The following is a 20,410-nucleotide window of genomic DNA, read 5'->3' as shown; positions in this document are numbered from 1 at the left end:
TGCTGGGATTATAGCCATGGGCCCCTGCACCCAGACAAGTCTTTTTTTTTTTTTTTTTTTTCCAAGATGGTTTTGTTCTGTCGCCCAGGCTGGAGTACAGTAACTCGATCTCAGCTCACTGCAACCTCTGCCTCTCAGGTTCAAGTGATTCTCATGTCTCAACCTCTAATTTTTTGTATTTTTAGTAGAGATGGGGTTTCACCATGTTGACTAGGCTGGTCTCAAACTCCTGACCTCAAGTGATCCTCCCGCCTCAGCTTTCCAAAGTGCTAGGATTACAGGCATAAGCCACTGCACCCAGCCAGAGATCAAGTCTTATTCTGAATTACTTCTTTACATTTTGTAGTATGTGTCAGAATTTCCTTCTTTTTTTCAAGGCTGAATGATATTTCACTGCATGTATATATTACCACATTTTGTTTATCCATTCATCCATCAATGGACACTTGAGTTGCTTGCACCTTCTGGCTAGTGTGAATAATGCCGCTATGAACATGGGTGTACAAATATCTCTCTGAAACTCTCCTTTCAATTCTTTTGGATATATATCCAGAAGTGGAATTGTTGGATCATATGGCAATTCTATTTTCAATTTTTTGAGGAATTGCCATACTGTTTTCCATAGCAGCTGTACCATTTTATACCCCCACCAAGAAAGCACAAGTGTTCCAATTTCTCTGCATCCTCATCAACACTTGTTATTGTCTTTTACTTTAACCATTCTAATGGGTGTGAGGTGATATCTCATTTAGGTTTTGATTTACATTTCCCTAATGGTCAATGATGTTGAGCATCTCTTCATTAGAATACACTATTTTTACCTTCCTTCCCCACCTTCTTTAACAAGAGCAAACATTTCTACTCACATAAATACCATACACAAAAACTAAAAGACATTAAGGATGAGCTTGCTGTCAAGTAAAAACATAAAATAATAATAATAATCAAAAGACAGAAACAAAATCCACAGAGAGTTTTACTGGGTTAATTCTGAATACCTGACCATAAGTCTTATTATAATAAAGAATCAGAAATGGTAACCCCTCTGCATCAAAGCAGTGATGTGATTAAGGCCCTAGAAGATGCTACAGGTAGCCTTGAGCTTAATATGACAATACTGACATGGTAAACGCTGGGACTAACAGAGACTAATATATTTCTCACTGAAAAAAAAGAACACTGATCTTTTCGTAGTTCATAAGTGTGATTGGGTTTTCACACGCATGTGTGAGATGTGCTTTCTTCAAACTTTGTTACGATGTTGGCACATTATACATCTGACATGAAAAAAGAAAGGCCCAGCACGATGGCTCATGCCTCTAATACCCACACTTTGGGAGGCCCAGGCAAGAGGATCACTTGAGCCCAGAAGTTCAAAACCAGCCCAGCCAACATAGCAAGACCCTGTCTATACTAAAAACAAACATTTTTTAAGGGCTGGGTACAGTGGCTCACACCTGTAATGCCAGCACTTTGGAAGACCAAGGTGGGTGGATTACTTGAGCCCAGGAGTTCAAGACCAGCGTGGGGCAACATGGCGAAATCCTGTCTCTATAAAAAATAAAAAATTAGCCGGGCATGGTGGCATGTTCCTGTAGGCCTAGTTACTCAGGAGGCTAAGGTGGGAGGATCTCTTGAGCCCAGGAGGAGGAGGTTGCAGTGAGCCATGATCGCACCATTGTACTCCAGTCTGGGCAACAGTCAGACCCTGTTTCTAAATAAATAAATAAATAGCTAAGTATGATGGCATGTGCCGTAGTCCCAGCTACTCAGGAGGCTGAGGCGGGAAGATTGATTGAGCCCAGGAATGCAAGGCTGCAGGGACTTATGATTGTGCCACTACACTCCAACCTGGGTAAGAGAGGGAGATGCCATTCCTAGAAAAAAGAAGAAAAATGAAAAATCAAGAATGCCAGTATATTCAAGTGTTTGGAAACTCATGGGATGCTTACACATTTCCTCTTCAAATAGCTAATAAACTTCTTGACTTAAAAATATAACTGAAAATAGTCATCTATAAAGTATTTGCACAAAAGACTTACCTGAACTGTTTCATTCCCACCTCTGAGGTCCTGAAGAGGACTCCTTGGGGGTTTCAAAATCTAGGGTAACAATTAGAATTATTCAAAAAAAATCTGGCATATCTATTAAGAATCAGTTTATTTCAAGTTATATCATAGGTAGAAAGCTAAAATTTTCATTAAAAACTCTGAAACTCCTCAAATTCATTCTGCTCAATGCTATACCGTGTGGCAGATTTAAATATCTGACATCTATTCCCTTCTACCTGCCCATCCTCTCCAATTACTCTACCCACTCTCATCCCACATGGTCTGAGTGAATGCCACACCAACTCTAGGGCAAAACACATAGCTCTGTCTAGAACAATCTGATATTCTCTTGTCAATGATGATTTGTTCAGGAATGAGGACTTGACCCATATCAGGATAATCGAGCTAACATGATTCAATTCTGAGTCTTTTCTGTTTTCAGGAAAAAGACACTATTCTTCACGTAGGACTTGAGCCTGGAAGTAAAAGAGCCAGATGTACCACAGTAATTATAGGGAAAGAATCTATCTGCTGGAGATTACCCAGAGGAAGCACTAAGAGTAGAAAAAGCAAAAGGAAATCCTAGTACTGGTGTCATGGTTAGAATCTCTGGTCAGTAAGTGTGCCTAAAGCCATCCCTTCGTTGGATTTTTTAGTATCATAACCCAACACATTTTGTGCTTAAAGCAGTTTGGGCTGGGCACAGTGGCTCACGCCTATAATCCCAGCGCTTTGGGAGGCTGAGGCAGGAGGATCACTTGAGGCCAGGAGTTTGAGACCAGCCTGGGCAACATGGCAAAACCTCATCTCTTCTAAAAAATAAAAAAATTAGCCACACGTGGTACATGCTTGTAATTCCAGCTACTCAGGTGGCTGAAACACGAGAATCGCTTGAACCCAGGAGGCGGAGGTTACAGTGAGCCGAGATCACACCACTGTGCTCCAGCCTGGGCGACAGAGCGAGACTCTGTCTCAAAAACACAAAAGCAGTTTGGGTAGGTCTTCTGTCTCTTGCAACAGCTTTGTACCACAGGTTAAACATATCTTTTAAACAGCTTTATTGAAGTATAACTTACATAGCATAAAATTCATAAAATTACTACAAAATTCATAAAGTATGAATTTTGGTATATTTACAGAATTGTATAACCACGTTAAATATTTGAGTCTTTATCTAGAGAGCAATAGGAGGCCAGTAAGGGTAGGATGGTGAAGCCACAGTCAAAACTACTGTGATATATGGTTATCATTAAATAAAAGCTGACAATTATTAATTCAAGAAAGTCATTCTTACTGAAGAATGCCGTCTTCTAACAGGTCTCTCTATATTGTCACTGAAAAAGGAAAACAAAATTATATACACAGTGATTTAAAAAAATGAATTCACAAAAGGCATCATCACAGCACCCCTTACATGCTTTCAAACTGGTCATCACTTTCTCTTAGCACTCTGGCAAGCAAAATTTATATACAAGCTTTAAATTCAGTTAGGAATTCAGTGTTTTAAAATACATATTGTGTACTACGAGACTATCTCTTGAATAATAATCAGTACAACATAATTTACCATATTTATAGAGGTATAATAATAAGATAAATGGGCTATAAGTCAAGAGACGCTAGCTTTGGTTTTACTATTATACGATTTTTAGACCAGGTTTTGAAAATTCAAATGCCTATGAGGCTAAACAGATAATTTTTTAGGAGCAAGAAAAATAGGTAGTGTTGAGATTATAATAATCTAGAGAATTCCTCTCTCACCTAAAGGTCAGTCATTCCTCTGCTGTGGTTAGTTGTTGCCAAACAAGAACAGGAGCCCAGTGTTGCCACGCTTGATTTTTCAAGAGAAGCTGAAAACCCGATTGTATAAAATTTTGAGATTTTGAAATTTTGGCAACTAATTCAAAAACTAAAAAATATGTGTAGGCCAAAGCCAGCCACAGTGGCCCATGTCTATAGTTCCAGCTATTCAGGAGGCTGTGGCAGGAGAATCACTTGAGCCCAGAAGTCCAAATCTAGCCTGGGCAACAAAGCAAGACACAGTCTCTTAAAAAGAAACAATCAAAAAATACTATGCATAAGCCAAAAACTTATGACTGCAGGCTGCAAACAAGCCACCAGGTTGTGATGTCAATTTTAGACAAATCATTTTTCTTCCTGGTTCTCAATTTTCTCATCCTTAAATTGAAGAGATAGGTTCTCAATTTTCCTGGTTCTCAATTTTCTCATCCTTAAATTGAAGAGATAGGAGATAGTATCTAAAGTCCTTCTCAGATTTGACCCTAGATGAGATGATGATGATGATGATGATGATGATGATGATGATGATAATATGTGAGACAGGGTCTTGAGGTAGGAGGCAGAACTTGACTCCACAGGTGGGGCTTGGACACAGGACCAAATTGAGGACTAGCTAAAACAGGTCTGGGGCAAAAGCACCTCCCCACAAGACACTCCCACCAGGTTGCCTTGTCAGTTTACCATTGCTATGGCAAAAACCCAGCAGTTACCTGCCCTTTCCATGGCAATGACCTGACAAGCTGGAAGTTACTACCCTCATTCTAAAAATGTCTGCATAAAACGCCTCTTAATTTGCATATAATTAAAAATGGGTATAAATATGAGTGCAGAACTGCCTCTGAGCTGCTACTCTGGGCATACTGCCTACAGAGTAGCCCTGCTCTGCAAGGAGCTATACCAGTGCTGCTGCTTTACGCTATGCCACTTCAATAAAAGTGCTGTTTAACACCGCTGGCTAGCCCATGAATTCTTTCCTGGGCAAAGCCAAGCATCCTCCCTGGCTGGTAAAGCCAAGAGCCCTCCATTTAAAAAAATTTATTTTTTGTAGAGATGGGGGCGGGGGTGTCTTACTATGTTGCTCAGGCTGGTCTCAAGTTACTGGGCCTAAGCCTCTCAAAGTGCCGGGACTACAGGTGTGAGCCACCATGCCCAGAGTAGATGAGTTTATACAAAGTTATGGCAATGGCAAGGAAAGCTATGAGTCTGTAACATCTACTTCTTTTTGGATGAGTTCATGTACTTTGCAGGGACATGGATGAAGCTGGAAACCATCATTCTCAGCAAACTATCACAAGGACAGAAAATCAAACACCGCATGTTCTCACTCGTAGGTGGAAATTGAACAATGAGATCACTTGGACACAGGGTGGGGAACATCACTCACTGGGGCCTGCCAGGGGGCGGGGGACTGGGAGAGGGATAGCATTAGGAGAAATACCTAATGTAAATGAGTTGATGGGTGCAGCAAACCAACATGGCACATGTATACATATGTAACAAACCTGCACGTTGTGCACATGTACCCTAGAACTTAAAGTATAATTTAAAAAAAAAACTACTACTTTTTCTTGGAACACAACGGAAAAAGATCTCAGAAGTTATGGATAGGTCTTACTAATTAGAAAAATATCTTTCTCTGATAGAATATAATATTTTTAGTTGCATTAAATGAACTTACTTTTCTTCATTAGCCTCTGAAGACACCCCATCCATTTTTGAAGAAAACTTTTCTGTAACAAATATACAATATTAGAAAAGATGAGGAAAAAGGAAGAGCAACTACAGTCTAAGAAGAGATTAAGAGTACAGATGGTGACTTCAGGGTTACTTTCTGAGGGAAGACCAAAGATGGGAAGGAAAGGCCGGGCGCAGTGGCTCATGCCTGTAATCCCAGCACTTTGGGAGGCCGAGGCAGGCAGATCACCTGAGGTCAGAAGTTTGAGACCAGCCTGACCAACATGGAGAAACCCCGTCTCTACTAAAATACAAAATTAGCTGGGCGTGGTGGCGCATGCCTGTAACCCCAGCTATTTGGGAGGCTGAGGTAGGAGACTCGCTTGAATCCAGGACGCCGAGGTTGCGGTGAGCTGAGATCACTCCATTGCACTCCAGCCTGGGCGACAAGAGCAAAACTCTGTCTCCAAAAAAAAAAAAAAAAAGAAGGAAAAAAACTACATTATGAAGATATAAAACATGATGCATTTTGGCCGGGCGCGGTGGCTCATGCCTGTAATCCCAGCACTGTGGGAGGCCGAGGCGGGGGGATCACAAGGTCAGGAGATCGAGACCATCCTGGTTAACACGGTGAAACCCCGTCTCTACTGAAAAAAAAAAAAATACAGCACTTTGGGAGGCCAAGGCGGGCAGATCACGGGGTCAGGAGATCGAGACCATCTTGGCTAACACGGTGAAACCCCGTCTCTACTAAAAATACAAAAAAAAAAAAAAATTAGCTGGGCGCGGTGGCGGGCGCCTGTAATCCCAGCTAATCAGGAGGCTGAGGCAGGAGAATGGCGTGAACCCGGGAGGTGGAGCTTGCAGTGAGCCGAGATAGCGCCACCACAGTCCGGCCTGGGCGAAAGAGCAAGACTCCGTCTCAAAAACAAAAACAAAAACAAAACAAAAAAAACCCCACAAAAATTAGCCAGGCGTGGCGGCGTGCACCTGTAGTCCCAGCTACTAGGGAGGCTGAGGCGGAGCTTGCAGTGAGCCGAAATTGCACCACTGCACTCCAGCCTGGGCGACAGAGCGAGAATCTGTCTCAAAAAAAAAAAAAAAAAAAAAAAGATGCATTTTTAAGGAATTTTTTTTTTTTTTTTTTTGAGACGGAGTCTGGCTCTGTCGCCCAGGCTGGAGTGCAGTGGCGCCATCTCGGCTCACTGCAAGCTCCGCCTCCGGGGTTCATGCCATTCTCCATTCTCCTGCCTCAGCCTCCCGAGCAGCTGGGACTACAGGCGCCCACCACCGCGCCCGGCTAATTTTTTTCGTATTTTTAGTAGAGACGGGGTTTCACCATGGTCTCGATCTCCTGACCTCATGATCCACCCGCCTCGGCCTCCCAAAGTGCTGGGATTACAGGCGTGAGCCACCCTGCCTGGCCCATTTTAAGAAATTTAAACCACTATTATAATTAATATTCCGGGAAAATTATCACACTCAAGATAAAAATCAGTGACTAACTTTGATCAGGATGCTAGGAACTTTACTGGTTCAAATAAAAATTTGGCCTAGCTTATAAGAGTTTGCAGATTATTTAATAATCCACTCCCAAAGTGGACATCAATTAGATAAGTGGTCCCCAACCTTTTCCAAACCAGGGATCAGTTTTATGGAAGACTATTTTTCCACAGACCAGGAGGGTGTGATGGGGGATGGTTTCGGGATGAAACTGTTCCACCTCTGATCATCAGGCATTAGACTCTCATAAGGAGCCCGCAACCTAGATCCCTCGTGTGTGCAGTTCACAACAGGGTTTGTGCTCCCGTGAGAATCAAATGCCACTGCTGATCCGACAGAAGGCGGAGCTCAGGCCGCTAATGCTGGCCTGCTACTGATCTCCCACTGTGCCATCCAGGCAGTGGACCTATACCGTTCCACGGCCCAGGGGGTTGGGGACACCTGAATTAGATATCTAAATATAGTGAATTTGCATCATATGTATATTTATCTGAGGGAAAGTCAACGATAAGTACTCAGCAAAAAAATTTAACACATGAAAATAGCACCTTATTAGCATAGCTGATAATGCTTTAAATTTCACTCAGTGAGTATTTGCCCTGGAAAGAATATGAACTAAGAGGCATAACGTGAAGTTTCCTGAACTGGTCTCAGTTCCTGCCTCCCTATATTTGATTTTCACTTTATGTATTAACTTTAGAATCTCATCCTTGGATAAGAAAAAAATGCCACTGCAGATTTCAAAAAAGAATAGCTAGAGATTTTGACTCAACCATATTAGCATTTCCACCACAACACTAAATTAATACAATACACATAAACAGGATCAATGTTCTTGCTTTTAGCAATAAGTAAACAGGTACCTGAAAGATATTTGATGTGCTTCGATCCACCTGCCTCTGCCTCCCAAAGTGCTGGGATTATAAGCATGAGCCACTGTGCTCAGCTATTTTTCTAGTTTTAGCCATTAAACTGTCTGTCTTCCCACCATGGGAGATAAAAATTTAACTTCCTTTCCTGCAACCACCTCTGAGACACACATACACACACACCAAGGAAAGATTACATGCCATTCTCAAAAGTATAAAAATCCCAAATAGCCGGGCGTGGTGGCCCATGCCTGTAATCCCAACACTTTGGGAGGCCAAGGTGGATGGATCACCTCAGGTCAGGAGTTTGAGACCAGCCTGGCCAACATGGTGAAACCCCGTCTCTACTAAAAATATAAAAACTAGTCGACATGGTGGTGGGTGCCTGTAATCCCAGCTACTAAGGAGGCTGAGGCAGGAGAATTGCTTGAACCCAGGGGACAGAGGTTACAGTGAGCCAACACGGGGCCACTGCACTCCAACCTGGGCAACAAAGTGAGATTCCATTGCAAAAAAAAAAAAAAATCCCAAATAAATATCAGCAAAAAGAATCCAGCAATTTGTAAGAAGGATAATATATCACGGTCATGTTGGTTTTATTGCAGAAATGCAAAATTGGGTGGGCAGATATGGGGCAATGTGCCTGTAGTCCCAGCTACTTGGGAGGCTGAGGCAGGAGGATCTCTGGAGCCCTGGAGTTCCAGGCTGCAGTGTACTATGATTGCAATGGTGAATAGCTACTGTACTCCAGCCTGGGCAACATAGGGAGACCCCGTCTCTTTAAAAAAAAAAAAAAAAGGAATACATAATCGGTTTTATATCAGAAAATCAACCTTGCAATTTACCTTACTAACAGATTAAAAGGTAAAAATCATATAATCATCTCAACAGATGAAGAAAAAAGTTAAGGGCTGGGCGCAGTGGCTCACACCTGTAATCCTAGCACTTTGGGCAGCCGAGGCAGGCTGATCACTTGAGCTCAGGAGTCCAAAGGGGCCTGGACAACACAGCAAAACCCCATCTCTACGAAAAATACAAAACTTAGCCGGGTATGGTGGCTCGCACATGTAGTCCCAGCTACTCTGGAGGCTGAGGTGGGAGGATCGCTTGACCCTGGGAGGCAGAGGCTGCAGTGAGCAGAGATCAAACCACTGCACTCCAGCCTGGGCAATAGAGAAAGACCCTGTCTCGGGGGGTGGGGGAGGATGCTTAATGAATTTTAACATCCTTTCCTGTTTAAAAAAACAAAACAAAACAAAACTTTTTTTTTTTTTTTTTGAGGCAGAATCTTGCTCTGTGACCCAGGCTAGAGTGCAGTGACGCAATTTTGGCTCACTGCAACCTCTGCCTCCCGGGTTCATGCCTCCCAAGTAGCCTCCCTAGTAGCTGGGACTATAGGCACCCGCCACCATGCTCAGCTAATTTTTTGAAAAATACTCTTTTTTTAAAGCTATAGTTGTTTAAAAAAAATTTTTTTTTTCAAATGGGCCAGGCATGGTGGCTCATGCCTGTAATCCCAGCACTCTGGGAAGTCAAGGTGGGAGGACTGCTTGACTCCAGGAGTTTGACAGCAGCCCCGGCAACATAGTGAGATCTTGTCTCTACTAAAAATAAAAATAATTAACCAGGTATGGTAGCACATGCCTGTAGTCCCAGCTACTTGGGAGGGTGAGGCAGGAGGATAGCTTGAGCCTGGAAGGTAGGTGGTGCAGTGAGCCGTGATCACGCCACTAGACTCCAGCCTGGGCAACAGAGCTAGACCCTGTCTCGAAAACAAATTTAAAAAAATCTTTTTTTAATACAGCAAACGAGAAATAGAAGGTAAGTTAACAGTATATATTCAAAAAACTAATAGGAAAGATCAACTTAATAGTTAAACTTTGAAAACTTTCCAAGATCCAAAAAGTATGACAGCCATTTACTTCTATTCAATCCAACATCTAATTCTATTTCCAATATATATCCCCAATATCCCCAACCCACTCATTTCTTTTTTTGTTTTTTGGGGGGGACCGGAGGGGGCAGGGAGACAGGGTCTTGCTCTGTTGTCCAGGATGGAGTGCAGTGGTGTGATCTAGGCTTACTGCAGTCTCAAACTCTTAGGCTCAAGTAATCCTCAAGCGTCTTGAGGAGCTGGGGTTATAGGCACCTGCCACCATTCCTGGCTAATTTTTTTATTTTTATTTTTTGTAGAGCTGGAGTCTACTAGGCTGCCCAGGCTTGTCATGAGCTCCTGGCCTCAAGCAATCCTTCCAGCTCTGCTCCCAAAGTGTTGGGATTACAGGTATAAGCCAGCAGGCCCAGCCTCAATAAACATTTGCTGAATGAGTAATTAAGAAACAATTATTTGACCACCAACTCGCATATTTTTTCTCCTTTGGAAATATTTTCTTTTTTTTTCTTTTCTTTTTTTTTTTTTTTTGAGACGGAGTTTCCCTCTTGTTGCCCAGGCTGGAGAGCAATGGTGCCATCTCAGCTCACCACAACATCCCCATCCCGGGTTCAAGTGATTCTCCTTCCTGCCTCACCCGCCAGAGTAGCTGGGATTCCAGGCGCCTGCCACCACGCCCAGCTAATTTTTGTACTTTTAGTAGAGACGGGTTTTCACCATGTTGGTCAGGCTGGTCTCGAACTCTTCACCCAGTGATCTGCCCGCCTCGGCCTCCCAAAGTGCTGGGATGACAGGCGTGAGCCACCGCGCCCAGGGGAAATATTTTCAAATTCAGTGCACATGTTCAAAATTCACAGATAATAACTACTATCAACTCAAGATCACCTAAATATCTTTGTTGTTTAAAACAGTCATTAAGCATAATTCCTGTCCAATCTGTAGACCAATCAGTTAGCAATTAACTGATAAAATTCAAACTTACTGAAGTCCCCCTTTTAAAATATTCTATAACTGTTAAGTTCCACTTTCAACACAAATAGGAGACTCCAGACTCACAAGTTAAGCCTCATTTATAAAACACTGGTACGGCCAAACTCTTGATTATTGACACATTAAGTTACTGGTTCCAGGGGCCTGGTGCGATAGCTCAAGCCTGTAATCTCAGCATTTTGGGAGGCCGAGGTGGGTGGATCACTTGAGGCCAGGAGTTCAAGACCAGCCTGGACAACACGGTGAAACCTCTGTCTCTACTAAAATTACAAAAAAATTAGCAGGGCAAAAAAATTAGCTAGGCATGGAAGCGTGTTCCTGTAATCCCAGGTACTTGGGAGGCTGAAGCAGGAGAATCCCCTGAACCCAGGAGGTAGAGATTGCAGTGAGCTGAGATGGCACCACTGCATTCTGGCCTGGGCAACAGAGTGAGTGAGACTCTGTCTCGAAAAGAAAAAAAAACAAAAAAGTTACTGATTCCAAACTGTGTACCTGGCACTCAAGGGTGCTGCAGCATACTCACAATGGTGTCCTGGGATATTTAAAAATTTTGAGAGATGCACAGCAGTTCTGAACACCTGTCAGGTACTGTGTGAACTATTAGATCAAAACAGTACATTTGCATTACATTAGTTTTAATAACTTATCACTGTAAAGATAAACTGTTTGCAGTTGCTGTGATAAAAAGCAAGTACCTTTTTTTTTTTTTTTTGAGATGGAGTTTCACTCTTGTTGCCCAGGCTGGAGTACAATGGCGCAATCTTGGCTCACTGCAACCTCCGCCTCCCGGGTTCAAGTGATTCTCCTGCCTCAGCCTCCCAAGTAGCTGGGATTACAGGCATGCGCCACCACGCTTGGCTAATTTTGTATTTTTAGTAGAGACGCAGTTTCTGCATGTTGGTCAGGCTGGTCTCAAACTCCTGATCTCAGGTGATCTGCCTGCCTCGGCCTCCCAAAGTGCTGGGATTACAGGTGTGAGCCACCGCGCCCGGCCCAAAAGCAAGTATTTTTTATTAAAGTACTACAGGAAATGAGGGTGACAGGGTAAAAACTGATTCCAAAGTTTCAGAAGTTGTGCAGTGTCCAACAGGCACAGATATCCAATCAGTAAGTGTGATTATTTAATAATAAAATTTTGGCCAGGCACGGTGGCTCACGCCTGTAATCCCAGGACTTTGGGAGGCCAAGGCAGGCGAATCACGAGGTCAAGAGTTCGAGACCAGCCTGGCCAACGTGGTGAAACCCCGTCTCTACTTAAAAATATAAAAATTGGCTGCGCATGGTGGCGGGTGCCTATAATCCCAGCTACTGCGGAAGCTGAGGCAGGAGAATCATTTGAACCCAGGAGGCGGAGGCTGCAGTGAGCCAAGATAGCACCACTGCACTCCAGCCTGGGTGACAGAGCGAGACTCCGTCTCACAAAAAAGAATAAATAAATAAATGAAATAAAATTTAAAATATCATATTTTCCTTCAATTTCTGTATTTTTTTAAATGACTACTAAGTTTGGGACATATATACTTAATGTTTGGACCCAACCACTGTACTCAATAAATAGACTGTTAGGTATTTCTTTGATCTAAGGGTGCCATGCATCAAGAAAATTTGGGAACCACTACTCTAAATAATCCGTAGGTCTTCAAACAGCGACTGAGCCCAATTAGCCTTTGAGCTAAGAGTGTTTTTTTACACTTTTAATGGATTGTAGAAAACAAGGCAAGCAATAACAACTAAACAAAGAATATGTGACAAAGACCATGTAGCCTGCAAAGCCTGAAATATTTACTATCTGGCTCTTTGCCCACTCCTACATTTATACGACCGATATCTAGAGTTAGTATTTTCCGGGATTGTAGGAGGATAAGAGTGAAATGACAGAGACTCTAGACCTGTGCTGTCCAATACAGTAGTTATTTACATTTAAATTAATTAAAATAAAATAAAATTTAATAATCAGTTCTTTGGTCACAATAATGACATTTCAAGTGCTCCATAGTCCCATGTCGCTAATGAGTACTATGTTGGAGTGCACATATAAAACATTACCATTTTCACAGGAAGCCCTGTTGGACAGCACTGCTTTACTGGCAATATCTAGAGTCAGTATCTTTTACAGTTTATTATTTAACATCGAACACATCATTAATACTACCATTCCAAACATTTTAATTCAATTTACATGTATTTATCATCTTGTAAAGATTTCCAGCCATTCGCAAAGTCAAGAATTATACCGCTTTGACCCTAACCTTTAATTACCAAAATTTTATCACATATTAACTCCCATCTGTAAATCATCTCTCCAACCAACGTCCACCTCAAATGCGGTCTTCTCCACAAATCCATCACCAAAAGCGTCAAATCAGCTCTCCCTTTTCCGTGCTCCCACACCACTTTAGAATGTCCTATAATCTTTTACATTCTGTCTTGTATTCTAGTTATTTGTGTATATTAGTTATTTCCCTTTGTAAACCCCTCTAGGTTTGGGACTCTGAATCATCTGTCCCCGGCCCTATCGCAGGATAACGAACCCAATAAATATCTACAGGATTCGACGGAAGTGAAAACATCAATTTTAATATCTAGACTGGAATATCCACATCCTTTATCTGTTAATGCCTATTAAACCTATCTGTAAAATTCCAATCGGCAATACTTTTTCCTCCCTCAAACTTGAGTATTTAAATAAACGTGAAGAATAAGGGCTTAAATCCTGAGTAATAATGAACAGAAGAGGATTTTTAAAAACTAATTTGCGCAGTACTAATATTGACTTCATTTGTTAAGGTTATTATATCTGCAGGAAACGAAAAATCTGTTACGTGCGGCCAGCACTCCGAGCAGACACCTTAAACCACGAAGAGCTGAGAATTTTAAAATCACTCATTGCTGTCACTTCATTTAGAGCCAAAAAAAGCTTAAGTGAGAAATACAAACAGCCGAGAGGTCCCTAGGGAAGAGCGGCAGGGGTGCAAGAAGAGTCCGCGAGCCCTGACAGAGGACGGCAGGCCGGGGCGGAAGAGGACGCCAAGAGAGCGACGGACAAGGAACCCGAGCCAGGTGGCCCGAGGGGCCGAGGTGCAGGCGGAGAAGTGTTAGGGAAGCGGGAGGCGGCACAACGTACAGGCCGAGGAGGGGAAAAAGGGCACAGTGTGCCCGGCCCGGGGCAGGGGCGTCTACTCGGCCCGGAGCTAACGGAAGCCGCCAGGCTGAGGGAGCGTACCCTACCTCCCACCGCAGGAACTTCAGGGCGCCCAGACAAAATCCGAAGCCTTCCCTGGAGCCCAGAACGAAAGAGTCATTCTCTTTACCTGCCGCGGCAAACCTCCTCGACAAATTTTGCGCAGACTTGTTTGGGGTCCACACGCTCTGAGTTTCCTCAGAGCGGAAACAGACCGCCGCCTCTAGCAGTCCGCTCACAACGCCCGACTCGCCTCAGTGAAGTATTCAAATCTAACCGCCTAGGTGATGCGCACGCGCAAAGCGGCTCTACGCGTCGGCTCCGCCCCTTAGGTTCCAGACCAACCCTATTTCTAAGACTCCTTTAGGGAAACTACTTTCCCAGCCTCCGTGCCAATTTTATTTCCTTCAACTTTATCTCTTTTTCGACCGAATTTCCTCTGCCGCTCCCCAGTGGAGACCTCCCCCACAATCGTGGGAGCGGCCATCTTCTTTCGATTGCTTGCTATGGAAGTGATTTGACTTTGGCTTCCGTACAAAATGGCGGCTTCCATAACATTGCGTCACATCCCCTTGATATTACTCCCTATAGCAATCAGGAAACAGTAACTTAGCGCGACGAGGTGGCCGAGTGGTTAAGGCGATGGACTGCTAATCCATTGTGCTCTGCACGCGTGGGTTCGAATCCCATCCTCGTCGATGTGGTGACTTACTTTTGCTTATAATAAAAGTGAATTTGCAGAGCGGAATAAGTTTTTTAATAACCAAAGTAAATTTGCAGAGCGGAAAAACTTGAATACTCATTATTGATTACTCAATTAATCTGGCACCATCAGTTTCAGGCCTGAAATGTTGAAATACAGTATTTGGAACGTTCTGACATCAGAAATAAAGAAAAGGGAGGGAAAGAGACTTTCCAGGAATCAGAAATCATGCTGGATTTAATTTCTTTTTATATGGAGTTAACAACAGTGAATAGAATTCCACAATTATTACCATCCCATATGTTCCAATGCTGCTCTTTTCCAACTTTAACACAGCTCCTAACTGAGGAGTTTCAATTATTGTAGACTGTTACTCTGGGGTTTTTAACACCTGTCCTGATTATGAGATACCAGGTTTCACTTCAAAAGCTACCATGAGACACTTTATCCGGTATTTATTATCTACAGGCACCACATGTTTTACATGAATTACATGACTATAACCCTTGATCATGACAAATATTTTTATTACTCCATTTTACAGATGAGGAGACTGAAAGATTAGCTTGCCCAAGGTTATACAGCTTCTAAATTGAAGAAAGGAGAGTGTAACCCAAATCTACTAGACGCTGGCTTAATCACCCTTCTAATCTGTGCTGTAGATTAATAATTAGTATTTATCAATCCTACACTGTGCTGTAGATTAATAATCAGTATTTATCAATCTTTTGCAGTCATGGTTTACAGATTGTCTCCTCCACAAGGCTGTCTGCATTGCACCATGCTCCACAACACGGCCTCTGGCAGGTGCTTCAGCAAGGTTTGGGCACTGAGTATGGAAAGCAGTGGCCCCATTCTCTGCTGGCTCCAGTGGCTTCTTTCTGTTACAGATCCAAATCCGTTGGGAATGTTGATACCTCCTTGGGCTCAGGACATTGAGTCACCCTTCCTTAGCCTTGCTCTCCAATGCATTCTCTACCCTGCTGCTAGGAAGGGTTCCTGCTGGGTTCCACGCATTTCCAAGGGGTCCATGGATAGAATTCAGTGGGTTATTTGGTTCAGAAAAAGATTTCATCCTTATTTCCACACTCCCTAATTGAAAGCACATGCTTCAGTAACGGTAAGCAACTAACTACAGTAATATTAACCTTATCCATTATTTTGTCACCAATAGAAATCACAGATATTTTTATATCAGATTACTGTTATTGCTTTACGCTCATTGCTACTTCAAAATTGTGGTAATTTTTAGACCTGCTATTAGGTCTTGTAATGTTATGCATTCATAAAGAAGTGCATGCATTAAGCTGGGCGCGGTGGCTCACACCTGTAATCCCAGCTCTTTGGAAGGCTGAGGTGGGTGGATCATTTGAGGTCAGGAGTTCAAGACCAGCCTGGCCAACATGGTGAAACCCCATCTGTACTAAAAATACAAAAATTACCCAGGCGTGGTGGCACGTGCCTGTAGTCCCAGCTACCGGGGAGGCCGAGGCAGGAGAACTGCTTGAACCCGGGAGGTGAAAGTTGCAGTGAGCCAAAATCGTGCCACTGCACTCCAGCCTGGGCGACAGAGCAAGACTCCATTTCAAAAAAAAAAAAAAAAAGTGCATGCATTATTATATTATTACATCACAAACTTTGAGAATATTTTGGCAACTATTCCAACAAAATTGGTTGCCTTTTTATTCCAACATATTTAATTTTATACATTTAAAAACAACATTCTGGCCAGGCATGGTGGCTCATGCCTGAAATCTCAGGAGCAGCCCTTGAGTCCGGGAGTTCAAAGACAGTCTGGGCAACATAGTGAGACCCCTGTCTCTACAAAAAAATTTAAAAATTTAATCAAAAATTTAAAAAAATTCTGAGATGAGATCCTTAGACTTCCCCAGACTGCCAAAAGGGTCTGTGTCACAAAAAAAAGGTTAAGAGCCGCTGAGAGAGACCTTTCTAAATCTCCCTGGAGACACAGATCTTACCTTTCCTTGAACTAGGATTTTTTCTCTTTCCACAACACGTTTGTAGATACCGTCCCTGCTCCTCTCCCTGCAACATACCCCTGACTCCACCCTCTTCTTTCCTATCATGTCACTGCCTGGGCGGCTCCTGCTTCTCCTTCGGATCTCAGCTTAGAGGTCACCCCCATCAACAAGCCCTGCAACCTGCAGCTCCCTCTTCCATTTCAACTAGCCCGTGCGCTCTCTCTTGCTTCTGGACCTTTGTAACCCTCCTAGACGCTTCTGTGGCCTGCTAGGCTTTTCCCAGCACTTGCCAGGGAAGTGCTGGGAATGCATTTGTAAATACATTTTTATTTACATTGCCCATTAGTGCTGCAACTTCTCTAGAGACGCCAGGGCTGCATCATTTTCCTGAGGTTTGCCAGCTTCTTGCAGTGATGACTATAGGTCTATCAACGTCTGTGCAGAGCATGGGTAGATTTTTTTTTTTTTTTTTTTTTGAGACAGGTTCTCGCTCTGTCGCCCAGGCTGGAGTGCAGTGGCACTATCTCCGCTCACCGCAACCTTCACCTCCCAGGTTCAAGCAGTTCTCCTGCCTCAGCCTTCCCAGTAGCTGGGATTACAGGTGTGTGCCACCACGCCCTGTTAATTTTTGTATTTTTAGGAGAGACTGGGTTTCACTGAAGAAGGAATTCATGAATTTTACAAGTATAATCAAAGACAACCAAAAATTTTTACTTTTTCCTTCAAAAGCTAAGTGTAGTGTAGCCACCTCCCCCCCGCCCCGCCCCCAGCCAAGTTAGAGAAGACCCCCGGCCAAGTTAGAGAAGAATACTAACTGCCTGCTTTTCCTTCTGTGCTCGGCGATCCTTATCTGTACTTGCTAGTTTCACATTCCTTGAGGCTCAGCGAGTTCCTGCTTCACCTCCCTAGGGCAGCTGCAAAGTTACAAGGTTGATACAGAAACATGGTTTCCCAGGGATGTGGAACGTGTAGTATAGATAAATGTAAAAGACTGATCAACTGTCTTTGTTCTCGCTTATGTAAGTACCCTTCCTGCATCACGTTGCTCCCGGCCACTGACTGCGTAAAACGTGGCTACTTTCTTTGTCTGGGGCTCAGACTTTCCTGGAGGCTAGTCCTACTGGGCCAAGTGACCACCTTTTAATAAAGACCTTTCCTGAACTCACTCTGTTCGGTCTCTCCCATCTTTTGATTGTCCCGCAACATCACCATGTTGGCCATGCTGGATGGGACGGCGTGCTGCATGGGCTGGGAAGATTATTTTTTCAAAGGAAAATCTTCAGCTGTAGAAGTTATGAAAATGAAATGTACTGGTAGAATATAGAGGAAAAAAAAGAAAAAAATTGTGAGTTGAAAACTCACTTTTTTAGGCTGAGTACAGTGGCTCACACCTGTAATTCCAGCACTCTGGAAGGCTGAGGTGGGAGGATTGCTTGAGTCCCGGAGTTCGAGACCAGCCCAAGCAACATAGGGAGCATCTGTCTCAAGAAAGAAAGAAAGAGAGAGAGAGAAAAAGAAAGAAAGAAAGAGAAAGAAAAAGAAAATAAGAAAGAAAGAAAGACAAGAAAGAAAAAAGAAAGAAAGAAAGAAAGAGGCTGGTGTGGTCGCTAGCGCCCGTAGTCCTGCGAGGCTGAGGTGGGAGGATCGCTTGAGCCCCGGAGGTTGAGGCTGCGGTGAGGCGTGATCGGTCCACTGCACTCCAGCCTGGGCGACACAGCGAGACTCCGTCTCAAAAAAAAAAAAAAAAAAGTCAAGGGAAAGAAAAAGAAACACTTCAATTAGAAACGGAAAGAGAAGCTTGTAAGAAGCTGACAGGAAAAGAGAGGCGCCATCTACTGGAGCAGCTGCAACTGCAAGACTCGGACAAGATGCTCTTATCTACAGGCATGGATGCTCTCGTCTACTGAGATGGATGCTCTCGTCTACAGAGATCTCCATTAACTCCCCAAATTCTTCAACAAACCACAGCTCAAAGAAACCGTTCTCTACCAACACCAACGTTCTTCCTTGCAAGTACTATCCTCAACTATTGCAGGACACCTCAACCTCTGGAAGACCACAGCAAAGGACTGTTGCATAAATATCTTACCAAGATATTCCAGCTCTTTTACTATTGGAGTGTTAGGCAATGCGTCTTCATTATCTGGGGCCAGCTTTAAGAGGACCAATTCCCTCTTTTGAAAATGAGGTTCTCTGGGAATCAATGGCCAATGTTTATTATGAAATAATAAACTGGTCCACAGCCCAGACAGGCTGTGTGTGTCAGCAGCAGCCCTTATATGACATAGCTCTGAAGGAAGAATTGAAATCAATGCTTTGTTTTTGTTTGTTCGGTTTGGCTTTTTTTTTTTTTTTTTTTTGACACATCTAAAGTTTATTTCTTAACTCTTGCAAGAAAAACCCAGACCTCAGGCTCCAAGACTTGCAAAGACTGGTTTTGAGAGGCAGGCAATGACAGAAGTGAAGTCAATGTGTTCCTTACCATTAGGTTCTCCCACTGGAGAACCATCTCTGGGAACACAGTGATGACAGGGTCTGGAGAGGTTCCACAGTGAATCCATGCATTCTACTCTGAGTCTGCAACACCGACCCAAAACGTTTTTCTTTTCTAAAATCATTCCCTGAGATGTACTCTATCGTGTGAAAATACTACAACAACTTCTAGGAATGTCTAGTGAACTGAAAACTACATAACATTTTCATATTGAAGATCAGTAGAGCAAAACGGAAATCCAGTTTTAGTAACATTGTTTAGGAAAGCCAAGATGAATGAGTAAATGCCAAAGACTCAGGGAAATAGGGAATAACACTTTATGGTATATCCCAAGCTGAGGTAGTGATGGATAGTTAGCTAGTTGTTTATTCTGATCGTTTCCTTTTTTCCTTTTTTTTTTTTTTGTGAGACAGAGTCTCACTCTGTCACTCAGGCTGGAATGCAATAGCGCGACCTTGGCTCACTGCAACCTCCGCCACCCAGGTTCAAGCGATTCTCTCATCTCAGCTTCCCGAGTAGCTGGGATTACAGGTGCGCGCCACACCACACCCAGCTAATTTTTGTATTTTTAGTAGAGATGGAGTTTCATCATGTTGGCCAGGCTAGTCTCAAACTCCTGACCTCAGGTAATCTGCCCCGCTCAGCCTCCCAAAGTGCTGGAATTACAGGTGTGAGCCACCGTGCCTGGTCTAGAATTCTGATTTTTAAATTATTGAATAACACAGAAACTTGACATCTGAAAAAATGTTTTGTTTTTGTTTTGATTTTTTAGCTTTAAAAAACTGAAATAGTTCCTTAATGTCAGTTTCTGGGAACTCACTGAAAGGATCACTTCCAATCAACTCTCCTTTCAATGACTGTCAGTAGTCATTTTTTATATAACCTAGGAAGTATCAGAGGTGGCCTTTATTTCAGCCCAAGATGCAAGGCTTTAAAATTCTTTTTTGAGGCCAGGTGCCATGGCTTATGCCTGTAATCCCAGCATGTTGACAGGCCAAGGCAGAAGTTCTGCTTGAGGCCAAGAGGTCGAGACCAGCCTGGGTAATACAGTGAGACCCTGTCTCTACAAAAAATGAAATTAAAATTAAAAAAATTAGCCAGGCGGCTGGGCACGGTGGTTCACGCCTGTAATCCCAGCACTTTGGGAGGCCAAGGCGGGCGGATCACCTGAGGTCAGGAGTTCGAGACCAGCCTGGCCAATGTGGCAAAAAAACCCATCTCTACTAAAAATACAAAAATTAGCCAGGCATGGTGGCATGCACCTGTAATTCC

The 20,410-nt window shown here is 43.2% G+C and overlaps 1 protein-coding gene and 2 non-coding genes across 3 annotated transcripts in view; 2 read left to right on the top strand and 1 right to left on the bottom strand.

The window, feature by feature from the left end:
* The window catches only part of KNL1 (kinetochore scaffold 1), a 70,415-nt gene extending 55,879 nt beyond the window's left edge, over positions 1-14,536 (bottom strand). The window contains exons 1-4 of the mRNA XM_034938545.3: positions 14,090-14,536; positions 5,530-5,581; positions 3,346-3,385; positions 2,043-2,102 (exon numbers count right to left, since the gene is read on the bottom strand). Of these exons, the coding sequence (XP_034794436.2) occupies positions 2,043-2,102; positions 3,346-3,385; positions 5,530-5,564 (135 nt within the window). The 5' untranslated portion in view covers positions 5,565-5,581; positions 14,090-14,536. The remainder of the gene's footprint in view (positions 1-2,042; positions 2,103-3,345; positions 3,386-5,529; positions 5,582-14,089) is intronic.
* Positions 1,183-1,283, top strand: LOC112437363 (small nucleolar RNA U13). Its single transcript, XR_003025984.1, has one exon. It is a non-coding gene; the product is annotated as a small nucleolar RNA U13 (small nucleolar RNA).
* A 39-nt stretch (positions 14,537-14,575) lies between the features above and the next one.
* TRNAS-GCU (transfer RNA serine (anticodon GCU)) lies at positions 14,576-14,657 on the top strand. Its single transcript has one exon. It is a non-coding gene; the product is annotated as a tRNA-Ser (tRNA).
* Positions 14,658-20,410: the final 5,753 nt, after the last annotated feature.

The sequence above is a fragment of the Pan paniscus genome, chromosome 16 (assembly GCF_029289425.2).
Source record: "Pan paniscus chromosome 16, NHGRI_mPanPan1-v2.0_pri, whole genome shotgun sequence".
Lineage (NCBI taxonomy): Eukaryota > Metazoa > Chordata > Mammalia > Primates > Hominidae > Pan > Pan paniscus.
Note: the sequence above shows the minus strand (reverse complement) of the source record. Positions and strands in the feature narration are given on the sequence as shown.